The 18960-nt window shown below is 40.2% G+C and overlaps 1 protein-coding gene across 3 annotated transcripts in view; it reads right to left on the minus strand.

Annotated features, from left to right (window-relative positions):
• PTPRO (protein tyrosine phosphatase receptor type O) overlaps nucleotides 1–4348 on the minus strand; it is a 260131-nt gene extending 255783 nt beyond the window's left edge. Inside the window, exon 1 of one of the 3 annotated variants that reach the window (XM_002687771.7) lies at nucleotides 3974–4348. In XM_002687771.7, the coding sequence (XP_002687817.4) occupies nucleotides 3974–4048 (75 nt within the window). In that variant the 5' untranslated portion in view covers nucleotides 4049–4348. The remainder of the gene's footprint in view (nucleotides 1–3973) is intronic. The other 2 variants (XM_005206999.5, XM_005207000.5) reach the window with 2 other exon arrangements.
• Nucleotides 4349–18960: the final 14612 nt, after the last annotated feature.

The raw sequence follows: 18960 nt of genomic DNA on the forward strand, positions 1-18960 counted from the left end.
TAAAGATAGGCTAGGCGAGAGAAATTACATTGTTTGCCCTGAAATTATGGGAAGATGTACGGAGAGGGAGAATCACCAGATAAATATTAACACTACTCCATTTACATTTACACATGGGTAGAATGGCTTCCCTGGAAGCTCAGCTGGTAAAGAATCCCCCTGCAATGCAGGAGAGACCCTGGTTCAATTACTGGGTCAGGAAGATCCCTGGAGAAGGGATAGGCTACCCACTCCAGTATTCTTGGCCTTCCCCAGTGGTTCAGATGGTAAAGAAAATGCCTGCAATGCAGGAGACCTGGGTTCGATCCCTGTGTTGGGAAGATCCCCCTGGAGGAGAGCATGGCAACCCATTCCAATATTCTTGCCTAAAGAATCTCATGGACTGAGGAGCCTGGCAGGCTACAGTCCATGGGGTCACACAGCATGGGTAGAACACTTTGATATTGCTGTGTGTGTGTGTGCTCAGTCATGTCAGAGTCTTTGTGACCCCACAGATGGTAGCTCATCAGACTCCTCTCTCTGTGGGATTTTTCCAGGCAAGAATACTGGAGTGGGTTACCATTTCCTTCTCCAGGGCGTCTCCCTGACCCAGGGATAGAACCAGCATCTCCTGCATCTATCGGCAGTGGATTCTGTACCACTGGGCCACCTGGGAAGCTCAAGTGAGTTTGGTAGGCTCCCAGTATATTTGATAACAGAGTTCTTCTTTTGTTTTCTATTTTTATATATACCCCCACTATTTATATGAAAGTAGAAACCCTCATAACCAACATTGTGCTTAGGAAACATCAATTATGCAGATATTAACCTCACAATATAAAGTGGGTGATTTAAACAATTGGACGTGCCTGATTAAATGTGTCCATCTCTAAACCATGAACAGAGAACAGTGCACAAAGGCTTCCTTAGCCAGGCATCTTGAGGCTACAGCAATGAAATTGGTTATAGTCAATCACATAGGGAAATGGGTTCATTCTGACTCAACACAGATAAACCTTTTTAGATTTCATCACTGAGATTCCACCAACAACTTGGCATTTAATAATGGGATGCTATGTACTCACTGCAGATGGTGAATGCAGCCATGAAATTAAAAGACACTTACTCCTTGGAAGGAAAGTTATGACCAACCTAGATAGCATATTCAAAAGCAGAGACATTACTTTGCCAACAAAGGTCCGTCTAGTCAAGGCTATGGTTTTTCCAGTAGTCATGCATGGATGTGAGAGTTGGACTGTGAAGAAAGCTGAGCACTGAAGAATTGATGCTTTTGAACTGTGGTGTTGGAGAAGACTCCTGAGAGTCCCTTGGACTGCAAGGAGATCCAACCAATCCATCCTAAAGGAGATCAGCCCTGGGTGTTCTTTGGAAAGAATGATACTAAAGCTGAAACTCCAGTACTTTGGCCACCTCATGCAAAGAGTTGACTCATTGGAAAAGACTCTAATGCTGGGAGGGATTGGGGGCAGGAGGAGAAGGGGATGACAGAGGATGAGATGGCTGGATGGTATCACCGACTCAATGGATGTGAGTTTGAGCAAACTCCGGGAGTTGGTGATGGACAGGGAGGCCTGGAGTGCTGCAATTCATGGGGTCGCAAGGAGTCAGACATGACTGAGTGACTGAAATGAACTGATGTTTCCTTTTTTAAATTTTTAAAATTATTTTCTACTAAACATTTATTTTATGTTGGAATATGGCCAATTAACAATGTTGTAATAGTTTCCAGCAGACTGTTTGACTGGCACTTATTCAGGACCTTGAATGCAAAAGCATCTACAAATTGTGGAAAGATTATGCTGTGAACCAAATTTACTGTGAAATATAATATTTCCAAGATGTAAATGCATTATTCTATGTGCCTAGTTAACCACTTTCTTGTCAATTGTAACAAAATAAGTGAATGAAATAGCATATGCAAAATACCTAGAAGACTTACATAGTGGGTGTATATATATATATGTATATATACACAGACATATAGGGAAGGGAATGGCTACCCACTCCAGTATTCTTGTGTGGGAAATCCCAGGGACAGAGGAGCCTGGTGGGCTACAGTCCATGGGGTTGCGATGAGTCGGATATGACTAAGTGACTAACACTTTCATATATATATATATCCTTTCTCTGTTATACTTTATATTCAGGAGACATAAAATGCTGCATTTACATGAAATATAAAGTAATGATTTTCTTTACAAGATCAATTGTCCCATGACAGTGTTTATTAAATGGCAAGCTTTATTAATGTACTTACTATCAGAAGTTACACTAAACTACAAATGTGCAGGAAAACATTCATTATGTGGAACTGGATAAACATCTATTACAGTCTCTTCCATCACTGACTGCAATTTCTAATTCCAATACCAAGTTTCTGATTAGAACTCCTGCCATAAATTTTTCCATTTTATTTACGGCACTCTTCCTCCACTCCCAAACTCATCATTTGATCATTTCTGAAATTCTTGCTCAGTATAAAGCATTCAAATAAAAACCTGAGATACTGCCAAAGGTTCAATTTGGATCAGATGTCATATGTGCAAGTCCTAGCTGTTACTAAGTAAAATGTGTGGTTATTCAATTTCTCACTTTGCATTCATGACAAGTGTTGCATAGACATAATAAACATGACAGAATATGACAAATAGAAATATTAATAGGAACTTCAAAGTTTGTGCATGTTCATAGAACGTACACATTTATGGTGTCTACTTAGAGAGCAGCCTCTTAGGGTAAAAATATATGACCAAGCTTATTTTCTATCAGATTTTAAAAATTATTGATAGCTTCAGAAAATGTAAAAACATATTAAGTATAATTTGGAATCGTGTTTAGGCTCTCTATTGCTCGTTCTCCCAGAAACAATTTTTCCTTTTTTCCACGAAGGTAAATGAAAATATGGAATATTTAAAACTGGCTGTTCTCAATCCATTGGCTCTGTTCCACTATCTCTTTATCAGACATTCATAATTAATGGTGCGTATGAGCAAGAAGTGACTCTTTGATAAGAAAACGTTTGCATCCATTAATATTTCATCCATTTCTAAGACAGCGCTGTGGTGCTGAAAGGATAGCTCCTGGTCACCTGTCGACACTGGAGTTTGCTTTGCCAAAAAAAGGACTAAATAACAGAACTGAAGTAGGCACCCGGAAGACACGAAGAAAAGACAATTACCTTCCTTATAACTTCATAACACTTCTCCAAAGACATCTAACTTAAATTTCTTAAAAAATTTTTACGTACAGTATAGTTATCAAACTAGGATTTCTTTTAAAGCAGTCCTTGTCTGGTTTATATTCCCCAAAGTAAAACACTGAGGAAGATATTCCAAAGAAGACACGACAAAGTTAATTATACAGATGTCTGACACTGAAATTTAGAGGTAGCATCCTCAGTAAATATAGTGAGGGAAAGTCTAGAGACTTTGTAAAGGTTGGAGACGAGAACGTGGGGAGAGGAGTCCTGTCCAGGCTCATGCTTACACTCCTTAGTCAAAGACAATCACGCTCACTACCCACCCCGGCAGTCCATTTTCGGCCAGGGAGCTCAGCCCCCGGTGTATCATTCCAGCAGAAGGTAAATTAAGACAAAGACTCCACAACCCCGTTGGGGGAGGGTAGAAAGGTGAAGTTGCATTGGGGTGCAGTAGCGACCAGAAGGGAAAGTGACCTCATTTTGTCTGAGGAAGCACCACCGGAGAGCCGACCTTTGATGGAGATGCCGAAGGCGGTCAAAGAGCACAAAGGGTCAAAGCTGGAGGGAGCAAACTTCCTTATTCTTCCGGCCCATCCCTTAAGCCCGTGGGGAACACGCAGAGGCAAGGACAACAAAGCGTGCGCTCCGGCGGCACAGCTGGAGCTGCCGGCAGCCGGGCCATCCCGCCCGCGGGGCGCGCGGCTCCCGGGCGGCAGAGCTAGGGAGCGCGAGCGCAGGCAGGACCGCGGGGGCTGGGGGAGGGGGGTCCCCTACCTTGAACAGCACAAAGAGCCAGAGCAGAGGCAGGAGGCGGCGGCCGCCGCGCGTCCTCGTGGGTAGGTGCCCCATCGCGGCGTGGACGGGGAGCCGGGAGTACAGTGGTGCCGCCTGGCACTGCCGGCGGCTCACAATGGCGAGCTGGGGCTGCAGTCTCAGACCCTGGGCGCCGAGGTTGCTCCGGGAGGGCGCATCCTGCCTTTCCAGTTCCCCCTGTGCCTGCCCACCTTTCGCCTTCTGCACCCGGGATCCTCTAGGAACGCACCAGGCGCGGCTGGTCTTTAACAGTTAAGGACGGTGAGGGTGGGGATTGGAGTGGGCGAGGCTCTGGCGCGGCGTCCGCGTGGGGAGCGAGAGGCGGGGGCCCTGCGCGCCGCCCGCCGCGGTCCTCCAGCAGCCGAGATACTCACGCTCCGGGCTGCGGACTCGTAAAGTGACAGCAGCCGCGGGGCCCTCCCACTAGGGTCCGCCCGCCGCCTCGCAGCGCTGGACGGCCCCTCACTCCAGGCTCCGCCCCGACGCTTTCCACAGTCTCTGGGACGCAAGAGTTCTTCCCGGACTCCTCTTGAGCAACTCATGAACTGGAACCCGGGTCCCCTCTAGATCTACCTACATCTGCTACTAGTTGCAGTTAACCCTTGTTGGGGGAAGTGGTGGTTGTGAATGTAGTGATGGAGCTCAGTGTGTGTGTGTGTGTGCGCGCGCGCGCCCGCGCGCGCCCGTGTGTTTGACTCTTTGCGACCCCATGAACTGTAGCCCGCCAGGCTCTTCTGTCCATGGAATTTTCCAGGCTAGAATACTGGAGGAGGTTGCCACTTCCTACTTCAGTGTATCATCCGGACCCAGGGATTGAACCCCCATCTCTTGCATCTCCTGTATTGGCAAGCAGATTCTTGACCACTAGCGCCACCTGGGACGCAGAAGGCAATGGCAACCCACTCCAGTACTCTTGCCTGGAAAATCCCAAGGACGGAGGAGCCTGGTAGGCTGCAGTCCATGGGGTCGCCAAGAGTCGGACACGACTGAGCGACTTCACTTTCACTTTTCACTTTCACGCGTTGGAGAAGGAAATGGCAACCCACCCCAGTGTTCTTGCCTGGAGAATCCCAGGGACGGTTGAGCCTGGTGGGCTGCCGTCTATGGGGTCGCAGAGAGTCGGACACAACTGAAGTGACTTAGCAGCAGCAGCAGCAGCGCCACCTGGGAAGCCCACTCAGGAGGATAATCCTTCCGGTTTCTACTCTCTTCCTCCCATTTAAATACTCCCATTCTCCAGGCTACTGTATGATACAGAGAGTTTCACTGATTACTCTGTGATTTCCTAAATGGGAAGGAAATCCGAAAAAGAGGAGATATATGTACAGGTATGGGCTTCCCAGGTGGCCTTAGTGAAAAAGTCCTGCAAATGCAGGAGACATAAGAGAGGTGGATTGGATCCCTGGATGAGGACGGTCCCCTAGAGGAGGGCATGGCTACCCACTCCAGTATTCTTGCCTGGAGAATTCCATGGACAGAGGACCCTAGCGGGCTATTGTCCATAGGGTCACAATGAGTCGGACATGACTGAAGCTATTTAGCATGTGCTCACGTACAATGGCACCCCACTCCAGTACTCTTGCCTGGAAAATCCCATGGATAGAGGAGCCTGGTAGGCTGCAGTCCATGGGGTCGCCAAGAGTCAGACATGACTGAGCGATTTCACTTTCACTTTTCACTTTCATGCATTGGAGAAGGAAATGGCAACCCACTCCAGTGTTCTTGCCTGGAGAATCCCAGGGATGGTGGAGCCTGGTGGGCTGCGGTCTATGGGGTCGCACCGAGTTGGACACGACTGAAGTGACTTAGCAGCAGCAGCACGTACAAGTAGAGCTGATTCACTTTGTTGTCCAGCAGAAACTAACACAACATTGTAAAGCAACTATACATCCCTTGTGGGCTCAGCTGGTCAAGAATCCGCCTGCCATGTGGGAGACCTGGATTAGATCCCTGGGTTGGGAAGATCCCCTGGAGAAGGGAAAGGCTACCCACTCCAGTATTCTGGCCTAGAAAAGTCCATGGACTGTATAGTCCATGGGGTCTCAAAGAGCTGGACAGGACTGAGAGACTTTCACTTCATACCTCAATAAAAATTAATAAAATAAATAAACACTCTCATTCTCTCTATCCAACACTCACCCAGGAGGAACTAGCATATATATATATATATATATATTTTATATTTATATATATATAAATATAAATTTATATATAAATATATATATATTTTTTTCCTGTTTGAAGTCAGAGGTTTTGTAAACTGCAAGGGCTGTCCTTTGAAACCTCAGTGGAATATAGGAGGAGGTTTGTTCACATTATATGACTCATATTTATAAACATATAAACATTTATATACTTTTTAAAATGTTTAATGATTACAGAAACTATTGAACTTTTCCAGAGTCATATGTCATTTTACATTCCCACTAGCAAAGTATGAGTAGGAGGAGGGGAAAGAGAGGGTGTGTAAGTTAAAAGTGGTGATGAAGTAGTTCTGTATCTTGACTGTGGTGGTGGTTACACAAATCTACCCAGATGATAAAATTGTACAGAAACACACACAAATGAGTGCAGACTGGTGAAATTCGAATAAGGTCTGTGAATGCTCCCACTGTCAGTTGTCTGATTTTAATACCCAAATACTATAGTTATATAAGATGTTACTCTTGAAGGAAACTGGGTGGAGGTACGTGGGACCTTTCTGTACTTTTTTTTTTTTATTGAGCTATAATTGACATATGACATTGTATTAGTTTCAGAGGTACAATATAATGACTCCATATTTGTTTGCATAGATGGCTGGTATGTATCTGAGCATCTTAGAAAGGTTTAAATTGAATATACTTACATGAGTATATATGTGTACTGATTTCTTATTTGCATAAATATAGAATAATGGTCTGAATTTATGCCTTTGGTGTCTTCCTTTAGAAACTACTTTCCTTTTCACCTTCTTCTCTTCACATACTCAATTTAGTGCCCTCATGTCCACACTTGATTGGCCTGGACCTTCTCTTTCTCTTGAGAAAATATTAGTTGTTTCTCCATCCCTCTAAGTCAGAGTCATGGGCTATCTGAAAATGTTATTCTTGGGACTAGACTTGTAGGGTTCTGGTTCGGTATATTCTCTTTATATTCAGAAGCTCCTAAAAGCAGAATTCTATTCCCACTCACTCCCAAAAGTGACAGTAAAATGATCTCATGTCTGGAACCAAAAAGATGTTTAGGCCAAAACCACACTCATAAGTTTCCAACAATTTCTACTTTAAATAAAGTTAGATTTTAAAGTATGTGTGCCCATGTTTTGATTATAAATATATATAAAGATACATATGTGTGTTCATATGTTCATGTATGCATGTGTAGATGGGCTTCCCTGGTGGCTCAGTGGTAAAGAATCTGCCTGCAATGCAGGAGCGGTAGGAGACACAGGTTCAGTCCCTGGGTAGGGAAGATCCCCTGGAGGTGGGCATGGCAACCCACTTCAGTATGTTTGCATGGAAAATCCCATGGACATAGGAGCCTGATGGGCTACAGTCCATGGGGTCACAAAGAGTCAGACACGACTGAGTGACTGAGCACCCACCCATGGGTGTGTAGATACTGCATGGATATAGGCTTAACAGATGTGTGTGCTGCTGCTGCTAAGTCGCTTCAGTCGTGTCCAACTCTGTGTGACCCCATAGATGGCAGCCCACTAGGCTTTCCCGTTCCTGGGATTCTCCAGGCAAGAACACTGGAGTGGGTTGCCATTTCCTTCTCCAACGCATGAAAGTGAAAAGTGAAAGTGAAGTCGTTCAGTCGTGTCCGACTCTAGCGACCCCATGGACTGCAGCCCACCAGGCTCCTCCGTCCATGGGATTTTCCAGGCGAAAGTACTGGAGTGGGGTGCCATTGGGTGTTAGAAATACAGTCTACTAATCATACATTCATCATATAAATGCAAAAAGAACTTTCACAATAATGTGCATTTTTACAATAATCATCTTTTCTATGTTGTTTTTCTGTTTTTCTCTTTATCACTTACATCACAATTTGCTTAGCCCTTTATGCCCTTGTACACTTGCACACATGGACCACTTTGAGAGAACAATAACAGTAAACAGTAAGCAGTAAAGCATTCCCCAGCGAAGAATTAGTTGTTAACATTTTTAATATTCCATTCTGATACTGTGATTAGGTGGCCTGAATATTATTACTTCATAATCAGAGAAAATGTTCTCTTCAGAGAAGGTATTTCACTTAGCCATTGCTGGATAAAATACTTTCATTTGTTTTTACTGCACTTAAAAAAATAGCAGGCTTGAGAATCTTTCTGGGAGCGACACCCAAGAAGAATGCAAATGCTGCATCATCACCTGTGTGGGGTTTTCAATCCATAGAGCCTGCTGTGTGCTTTTTGAACTATTGATTGTTTTTTCCAGTGCAGTACTTCCAAAGGATGGTGAATCTTATTTTGCTATTTTCAGGACTCCAAATCCACAACAATGGCCATGGGCGACATAAGGTGCCTATAGTAATGTATGCTTCAAAATGTTTGTTGTGATTACACGATCACAATGACACTGCTTGATAAAGAAGGCTGAGATCGTTAGCACCAACTGTTTCCTCCGTAATGCTGCATTTCTGGGAGAAATAATAAATGCAGATAAAACAGAATCTCTTGCATTCCCTAAGACAGGCATTTAAAAATGAATTCTCACAAAATGAAATAAAGCTCTTTACTTCCTTAGGAAATAATAAGGTGGTTAATGAGCAAGAAACTGGAAGACTCTTTTTTTTTTAAATCTGCAAGAGACTTTGTTTTGGTTAGGAAAAGTAATCTTTTCCTAAATAGGTTAAAAAAAAAAAAAAAGATACCCAGGACTAAGTGTTCACATCTATCTCTTCTGTAGAAAGAGAAGCAATAGCAGCCACAGAGAAGGAGCTGTAATCCCTATGAGAGGTTTAATGAGGAGTCAAATGGAACTCTTACTGTGCCCTTGCCAATGAAGTTCAATTCTGTCCTCCAGGGACCAACTCTAATGTAGTTCAGTGTGTTTAGTCCTGGCTTCCACCGCTGAAATCGCCTACCAGGCTGTCAGCAGTTTCAGTGTGATAGGGTTGTATTTATGGGAGTTGCTCAATGAAAAATAGTTTACTGTTTAAGGAATGCAGAAAAAAACTCCAGTCACTGATCTCTAGAATATAATCCATCTAAGAAGCGCACTAAGAGCCATGCATTTTGTCATCTGTATCTCACATATTATAGTTGTTATAACATAGGCACTGTAGATTATATGTAATATGTTCTCAAGATCAGATGACCAGGAAGCATTTTGATTTTCAATTTATTTGAGCATTTGTTTTCATTTTACTCTTGATGAACACTGGTTTCTCGCCTGAAAGATGTGTTGACAATTCACAAATTCTGTCTCTCAAAATGGGAGTGATTGGCAGCCCTCAGGTGAACAGCAAGTTTCAACTGCCAAGATTTATTATTCTTGCCACACTTGAAAAACAGTGAAATTCACTACAGAAGGCCATTTTTGCTTTTGCATGTAGTCTGTTTTCCCATTACCTCTTTTTTCTTCCTAAATAATTCCTATTAAGCCATATATATATATATATATATATATATATTTAATTTGACTGTAACATGGTTTTAAGAAAAATCAAGTAAGAATATTGTACTACAAGGTAAAAGCTTCATGACACAAAATTATCCACTCAAAGGAATAAGAAAACAGGAAACATGAGCAAATATTTAGCACTGGACACAGACTACAGGCTGTAGATGAGTGATCCTAAATCAGGAAGGCAGATGGTCATTGTAAGATACTATTCCCTCTTACAGTTATTTTCTAAAATTGCTGTGTGCTGTTGACATTTTCTTTAACAGAACAAAAATTAAAAGAAATAGAATACACTAAAAAGCCTTAAGTCATGCAGCTTTATTTTATATTTTGTTTATATGCATTAGCTAATGAACTTTAATTATATTTTTTTCTGAGCACCCAGACATTGATATCATATAAGCATCTAATTTTTCTTCATAAATAGGCTTCTTGACCAATTATAATTTAAAGCATTAACACCTGCATGGGAGGATCCACTTTAGCTTAGTAAAGTGAAGTGAAGTCGCTCAGTCGTGTCTGACTCTTTGCGACTCCATGGACTGTAGCCTACCAGGCTTCTCCATCCATGGGATTCTCCAGGCAAGAGTACTGGAGTGGGTTGCCATTCCTTCTCCAGGGGATCTTCCAGACCCAGGGATCGAACCCAGGTCTCCTGCATTGGAGGCAGACGCTTTAACATCTGAGCCACCAGGGAAGCCCCTTAGCTTAGCAAAAGGCATGACTAAAACTTGAATATAATTTATAAATAAAGGCATATTTATAATTTATAATATATTTTATTATATTCTGTTGCAAAGTGGATGTGGTATCTGTAGATCCTTCCTTCTCTTCTTCCCTTACTTCTCTCAAATTAAAGGTAGCATGCAGCGTTCACTGCCTACTATGTGACACACATAATGTCTATATTTGTGTTACTAAAAATGGTTGCCAATACATAATTATGGAAAATTTGGTCATAGTGATTTCGTAGAAACTATGAAAACATTAATCACATACTTTGATAATGCACTGTTTTAGCTGCGAAGGACTTTACCAAGAGGCACAATAATATTACATGGACAATTTTACTCCAGGCCAATTACACCAAATCAATTTTTTATGCTAAAAATGACAAAGTTAATAATATTCTCAAATCTTTGAGAAGATGACTATAGTCTAAAGAGGAACGGAGAATGCCACCGATAGATTGGTGTCTCAGCAGAAGGATCTAGAAGAAAAATTTTGAGGCAGCCACAAATGTTCTGGGAAAAATTCCAGTGCCCACGGGAATAACTTTTTCCTCATGAAGGGACATAAAGAAAAGACATAATGGTGAAGCTGTGCATTTCTAGATATGTCTGCATAGTATGACTATCTGTAAAAGGAACAGTGTGGGAGAAAGAGTTGAATGAAAGATTTCATCTCATTTGGTAATTCAATACTGCAGAGACTGTTACAAAGGTAAGCATTGAACATATGGGTAGAGGATGATTTGAATGCAATCCAGGAAGGGATCAGTTTATGTCAAGCCTATGCCAGTCTCTGTTAATTCACTGTCTCACATTTCAGCTGTCATTTCCAACCTTTTCTATTCAGTTTAAACCACCAACACTCAGACCTGCAGACTCTTACAGTACTTTGATTTACCTTCTACCTTACAGAGAAATAGGCTTCCCTGGCAGCTCAGATGGTAAAGAATCTGCTTGTAATGCAGATTACAAGAGACCAGGGTTTGATCCCTGGGTTGGGAAGATACCCTGGAGAAAGGAACAGCAACCCACTTCAGTATTCTTGCCTGGAGAATTCCATGGACAGAGGAGCCTGTGGGTTACAGTTCATGGGGTCGCAAGAGTCAGACACAAGTGGGCCACTAACACTTTACAGAGGAAACATCGGCCATTAAGTGACAACTTTTTTTGTCTTCCCTGACAGCAAAAATAATCCCACCCATATCTGTTTCTATCTTTCTTATTAAAAACAAGGAGCTCTCTCTTAATAACCACCTAAAGCTAATTCCACCACCTATTTTCTAGAACCCATTCCTTCCAGCCTTCCCTGCCCTCTTATTCTAAACACCTCCCTTTTAATATATTCCATCTCTTGGCTTTTTTAAAAAAGATTTGTTTTGATGTGGAAGATTTTTAAAGTTTTTATTGAATTTGTTACAATATCACTTCTGCTTTATGTTTTGATTTTTTTTTGACTGCGAGGCATGTGAGATGTTAGCTCCACAACCAGGGACTGAAGCCACACCCCCGGCATTGGAGGGCAAAGTTTTAATTGCTGGACTACCAAGGAAGTCCCTCCTTTAGCTTTTTTAGCCATGTTCATATCTTTAAGATTAAAGGAAAGAAAACCTTCACCAAATCATTCATGCTCTCAGTTGCCACATTTTCTTTCTCCTGATGTTTCACCACTGCCCTTTACAGTAATATTTTTCTGAAGTGTTGTGTGTATTCTCTGTCTACATTTTTTCCTCATCTATTTACCCTTCAAACCACTCTGATATGACTTCTACTCTCATTATCTCTCTAACACCGCTCTCACTTTGTAGCATTCACTATGTTGACTTGTCCCTCCTTTCTGAAACACTCTCATCTCTGAATTTTCATCATTCTGCACATTTCTGGCTTTTTTGTATATCTCTGGATGTTCTAAAATTTCCCTTGCTGGATTATTCTCCCCTTCCTGTCCATTTAATGTTGCAGTGTTAAAAGATTAATCTTAATTTCTACTACTTTCCTCTGTATCTATGCCCTAGCATTCTAATCTATGACTATGTTTCAATTCCCACCTAGGCAGACTACCCAAAGAGTTATATCAGCAGGCTTTATACAACACTCTTTTGACCCATGCCAACCCTGCATGCTTAGAAGTCCTTTTGAATGTTTAATGTTTAAGCATTAAAAAGTCTATAAATAACAAATGCTGGAGAGGGCGTAGAGAAAAGGGAACCCTCCTACACTGTTGGTGCAAATGTGAATTCCACAGCCATTATGGAAAACAATATGAAGATTCCTTTTCCTTAAAAAACTAAAAATAGAATTACCATATGATACAGCAATCCCACTCCTGGGTTTAGATCCAGAAAAGGTGAAAACTAAAAAGATACATGTACTCCAGTATTCATAGCAACACCGTTAACAATAAGCAAGATATGGAAGCAACTTAAATGTCCATAGACAGATGAATGGTGTACCTATATCACATCTTTATATGCACACACACGCCTGCACACAATAGAAACTGCTCAGCCATAAAAAAGAATAAAATAATGACATTTGTAGCAACATGGACGGACCTAAAGATTATCATACTAACTGAAGTAAGTCAGAAAGAGAAAGATAAATACTATATGATGTAAAGTATATGTGGGATCTAAAATATGTCACAAATAAACAGACTCACAGACATAGAAAACAAACTTATGTTAACCAAAGGGGAAAAAGAGTGGGGAGGGGGATAAAGTAAGAGTTTGAGTTTAGCAGGTACAAACTACTGTGTATAAAATAGATAAACAACAAAGTCCTACTGTACATTACCGGGAACTATATTCAGTGTATTGCAATAAAACATACTGAAAGTAATATAATAAAGAATATGTGTGTGTGTGTGTGTGTGCACACATATGCGTGTGCACACATGCAAAATCACTTCAGTTTTGTCTGACTCTTTGTGACCCTATGGACCACAGCCTGCCAGATTTCCCTGTCCATGGGGTTCTCCAGGCAAGAATACTAGAGTGGTTGCCATGCTGTCCTCCAGGGGATCTTCCCGACCCAGGGATCGAACCTGCATCTCCTGTGCCTCCTGCATTGTAGGCAGACTCTGTACCAAATACGGGCTTCCCAGGTGGTGCTAGCTATAAATATATGTAGCTAAAATCACTTTGCTGTACACCATAAAGTAATACAACATTGTAAACCAACTATACTTCAATTAAAAAATAAAAACACTTCAAATTTTAAAAGTCTGAAACTGAGCTCCTAATAATTCCCCCAGAATTATCTTATTTCCATAAATAAACACAACTCAGTGACTGAACTGACTGACTGACTGTGGCTCCTAAGTCCTTCTGTCTCTTACCTTCATTTCAAGTCTCTTGTCACACCTCCATCTCCTTTGCTCTCTAAACTTCTAAATTTCATACATACTATGCCTCCTCCTGACAGAGTCATGTGTCTGGTCTCTGTTTCTAGAATGCTCCTCTCTTCTCTCGAATCTGATGTCTGCTCAAACTTCACTTCCTGAGCCTTATCTCACAGTTTCAGGTTTCAGAGCCCATTAATACTTTTATTATTGATATTTTTCTTTTTTTAATCACCATTTACCTAATTGAATGTTTCCTTCATTAGACAGTAAACTCTGCAAGCATAGAAATTACGTCAAGTATTTGCTTGCTACTATCTCCAGAGGATTTGTCAATTTCAGGAAAAAGTAAGTACCCAGAAACTATTTGTGTAATGAATAAAGCAGTATAATTACCAATTAAAATTATACTATCAAAAATTGAAATATGAAATATTTATGTTAATGTTTTGGTCTGATTGTTCAAGATGCAAATCTCTACTCCAGGTTCACTTAGGCTTTTTTTATAAAACAGCAGATAAGTGTCAGCAAAGTAATAGTAATAGTAATAGTATGACCTATCCTGGGAAACTTTGCACAGCAGGTAAGACTAGTGAGTGATGAAGAAGAGGAAAGCAGAAGCGCGAATTATTTTTATCATGATGATGCACTGTGCTGTGCCTAGTCACTCAGTCATGTCTGACTCTTTGTGACCTTGTGGACCACAGCCTGCCAGCCTCCTCTGTCCATGGGGATTCTCCAGGCAAGAATACTGGAGTGTGTTGCCATGCCCTGCTCCAGGGGATCTTCCAAATTAGGATGATAATTTTACTCAAAATTTAGGCAATCCATCAACTTTTTAATGGATAAAGAAACCGTGATCTACACAACGACAGAATACTACTCAAGAATAAAAATAAACTACATGCCACAAATGAATGAATCTCAGATACATTATGCTAAGTGAAGAGAAGTCAGACTCAAAAATTCACCTACTGTATGATGCCACTTTTTGGAAATGGCACAACTATAGGGAAAAAAGAAAAAAACAGATCAATGTTTGCCAAAGGCCAGAGGAGATGAGAGAGAGTGACTAAAAAGGGACACAAGGGGACTTTTAGGGTAATGGAAATGTTCTAAGTCTTGATTTTGTTGGCAGTCACATAACATGGACTTGTCAAAACTCATCAAACTTTACCTTAATAAGAATAAATTTTACTATATTTTTTAATTAAAAAAAGCAAAAAAACCAAATCCATGCAAGAATTAAATATGGTCAAAAGCATTCTGTCCCATGACAAAATAGTTTTTAAAGTGAAAATATTATTTTGTGTTCTTATATGGGAGTATCAGCATTTCTAAGAGCATTTCAAAATGTTTAAAGATAACAGTGTTTTAGTTACAGTGTGATTGACTCTCCCCAAATATCTCAGGGTCTTAGGATTAAGTTTTTGAAATTACTTAGCTCTCTTCCATTTTTTCTCCTTTTAACTGAGAGATTTACATGGATTATTCATTAAGTCACTCAGCATACATGTATTTTTCATCTTGTGCCATATTGGGCTCAGCTAAGACAGTCAACAACAGCTCAGGGAGCTTTCAACCTGGTGGAAAAATAGAATACTAAAAGAACTATCAAAAAGAGAAAATACAGTAAGTAAAAGCAAAAGTAGAGACAAATGCTTAAAGCATTCAAGAAGGGGAGAGACTGTTTACATATTTGAAGATCCTGGAATCTGGAAAACCCAGGTTATGCCTTGAAACATGAGTAATTAGGGGAGTTGGGGAGACAAATTGCCATACGGAAAATCCTTTGCTCACCACATATCTGCCTCTTCTTCCTGGGAGCACACAGCTTGATTGCACTTCCCAGTTTCTCTTTAAGTGTTGAGATAAGTCATGGAATGTGGCAGAGGCTATGTGCACCTCCAAGCCTGGCCCATAAAAACCTCCAGGCACAATCTTCACTTTCATCCTGAAGAGAGAAGCCTATAATGACCTAGAGAAGTTAAGAATCCTAAGATGAAAGGACCCTTGATCCCTGGCCTTTGCAAGAAAAGAGAACACCAGCCAACCCACTCTGGACCATGATCTGAAAGGTGAAAAGATATATTTAGACCAGGAGACCATCAAAGGCCAGGTTAAGGGAACTCGGACTATTGAAATATTTTTTGCAGTTACATGATCAGAACTGGATCCTGTAGAAAAAAATGGTCTGAGTATACTTTTTTTTTGTAAGATGGATTGATTGGGAAAAAAGAGAGTATCAAGGGATTCCAAATTTTAGTAAAAGTTGAACTAAATCGTTTATAAAATCTGTATTGTGAAAGTGACTGCAGAAGTAAAAGATTTGTGAAGGTAAGAACATGTTCAAACCTCTGTGAATCCTTAACTTGCTACTCACAAGAGCCATGCCGCAGACAACACCCTGGCCCCGCACATATGGTTTAGCCAAGAGAAACGCTTTCCGCCTGAGACCTGTAGAACCTGCTTGCTCTGTCAAGGTTTCAAGCTGTCTTAGACCTACTCATCTTCACAGTGTCACTCAGTTTGTTTGCTTGGTTTTCCTTTCTTGGTGCTTCACTTCTACGGACTTAGTGTGTGTCTCCCTGAACTCCATTTTTCACAATTTAAATGATCTGAGTCCCTTCAAAATTGTTTCTGGTCATTCTTATTAGGTTCCATTGATCATTGAGCCTATTCTTACTTTCTGGCACTGTATGAAGAATTTAAAAATCTGTCCTTTTGATAAAACAAATTAAATTAACAGAGGTCTTAAATTATAATTTATTAAATTGCTTGACAAATGTTTATTGTGCACTTACTATGTGGCAGGCTCTGTTTTAATTCTCAGAATAGGAACAAAACCAAGAATGGCCCTGGAGGCAGTGATCTCTCTGATGTGTTCAAGCGCTCTGTTTGAGGAACAACCTAAAGGCCAGTGTGTTTGGAATGGAATGTTTATAGAGGACATTGGTGGTAGATGAGGGTGAGAGGTATTGACAGAAGATTGCATGGGACCTCAAAGATCGTTATAAAGACTTTGATTTTAACCAGAGAGATAGGAAACCAGTTCAGAGTCTTGTGTAGAGGAGTGATGTTGTCTACCTTAGGTGCACTCCTAGCCTCTGTGTTGAGAATATCCTCTTGGAAGCAGGTTAGAAGACCTGTTAGAAGGCTATTAGATATGCAGATAAGAAATAATGTGCAGTGCAGATGCTGAGAAAGTTTGAGTCAGGAATGAAGAATATTTGCTCAGGAATCAGATATGGATTAGTGAGAATAAGTAAAAAGAGGAACTTGAGATAACACCCAGGTTTTTAGTTTAGATGGGATGGACATGCCATTATTTGGTTAAAGGAAGAATCAGCTAGTATAGGTGTTGAGGCTAGATTAGGAGTTCAGTTTTAGACATGTTAATTTTTAATACTTATTAGACATCTCATTAGACAGGTGGATAGGATGTAGACAAATCATTCTGGAAATGAGGGGTTCAATCTGGACTGGAGTAATACATTTAAATAACTTCAGTGTAGAAATGGTATTTAAAACTTTGAAACTGAGATCACCAAGGGAGAGTGTAGATAGAGAAAAGAAGAAATAAAAGGGTTGAGAATTAGCTTTATTTCAACCTCGGGCCTTGCAAAATGCATCAGTAAACTCCCTAGAAACAAATGAAGAGAAAAACCTCCTCTCCCTTCATCATGGTGAAGATAAATTGTCCACCTATATGTATGATAGTTGTATGATAGCTATTTGACAGTATGAGCAATTTATAAAATAAGTATCATAATCTATCTTAATAGAGCAATCTGAATATGTAGTGTCTATATGTCTATACACTTTACTAAACATTTTGTTGGTAGTGTTTTCAGTCTTTTTTGGCTTAATATGTGTTTTTCCATTAGCTGGACCCTTGATTATACAAAAGCTCTCATTTGTTTATTCTCTTTTTCAAATGCTATTTGTTAAGTGCTTGCTATGTGTTCAATATTTTTGTGGCTAGGTCTTGTGATTATAAACATTGATATTTTTACTATCTCTCTATTCCTTATTCTTTGAAAAACTCTGAGTTGGAATTTTTAGCAGAAACCAAGTGTGAATATTGCTATTTTTAGATTGTTGAAAATAGATATGCAAAAATCAAATACGAATGCATCCACTCTGTTTTTATACCTACAGCAACATCAGCAAAATTTCATGTTGAGAAACTTTGTTATAAAAATGATTTTTTTAAGTCCCACAACTGATACATCCAAAGATCTTATAAAGTCAAATGAGCTCAATTACTTCAAGCTTAAAAAGCCAATTAAATATTGGAGTCCTGGGGTTCTTTGGCAATGACCTTGAAGAGCTGAAGGATGTTCTGGGAATCTCCCTGCTTTATTTCTGAAGCTACTAATTCTTGCAGGTCCCCACTGATCCATGTCAACTACTGTTGGGCTTTTGATCTTAAACGACATACACTGGCCTATCTTTGATATCATGAATTTTTATTGTTTTCGTTTGCTTAAATAAAAACCTCAGTGTTCCTTAATAGTTATTTTTTTAGATTATAACTGCAAGGTGAGGTAAATAGTTTTTAAAAAAGCTGCAGAAGTTTTATTTCCAATTTCCAGATTTCCTGAGTCTCACAAATTAAGTGAGCATATTGACAATGATTTAGTGAAATGTGATTTATTTACATGGGTAACATATGTCCCTTCTGAATCTTCCTTATAACTTTTGAACTTTAAAATGGTAGAAAAATTAAATCACCATGTCACATAATATCAGTTATAGCAGCAACCAAACAACCTGCATTTCTATCTCTTGAAAACAAAATATCCCAAACCATTCATGGTTCTTCATAAAGCGTGAAATTACCTCCTATTACTGAGTCACAGAATAGAACTGGAGCATAAAATAAAGATAAAGATCCATACCAACCTGAAGAAAACTTGTCTACTTACAGATGTGCAAAGAAAAGCACAAGCATATGCCAGGGTCTGAGAAAGCCCCAAAGCTACAAAGAAATAGTTAGAAGCCTCATGCTTCTGGGCAATGGAATTTAGAAATTATTAATGCGGGAAGTTTCGTCTACAAAAAATGCAAATCATTCCAGAAGCAAAAAGTTTTAAATGTCATTACTTGCACTCAATGAGAAAAACATATTTAGGAATACCAAGATCAATAACTAAATGTCACACTTTCCATGAATTGTTCATGAAACCCAGTGAAGTGTGGAAGATAATGAATGCCCTGAAATTTGCCGGTCTGAATTTTGGTGTTACAGAGATTTAA

The sequence above is a fragment of the Bos taurus genome, chromosome 5 (genome assembly GCF_002263795.3).
Source record: "Bos taurus isolate L1 Dominette 01449 registration number 42190680 breed Hereford chromosome 5, ARS-UCD2.0, whole genome shotgun sequence".
NCBI lineage: Eukaryota > Metazoa > Chordata > Mammalia > Artiodactyla > Bovidae > Bos > Bos taurus.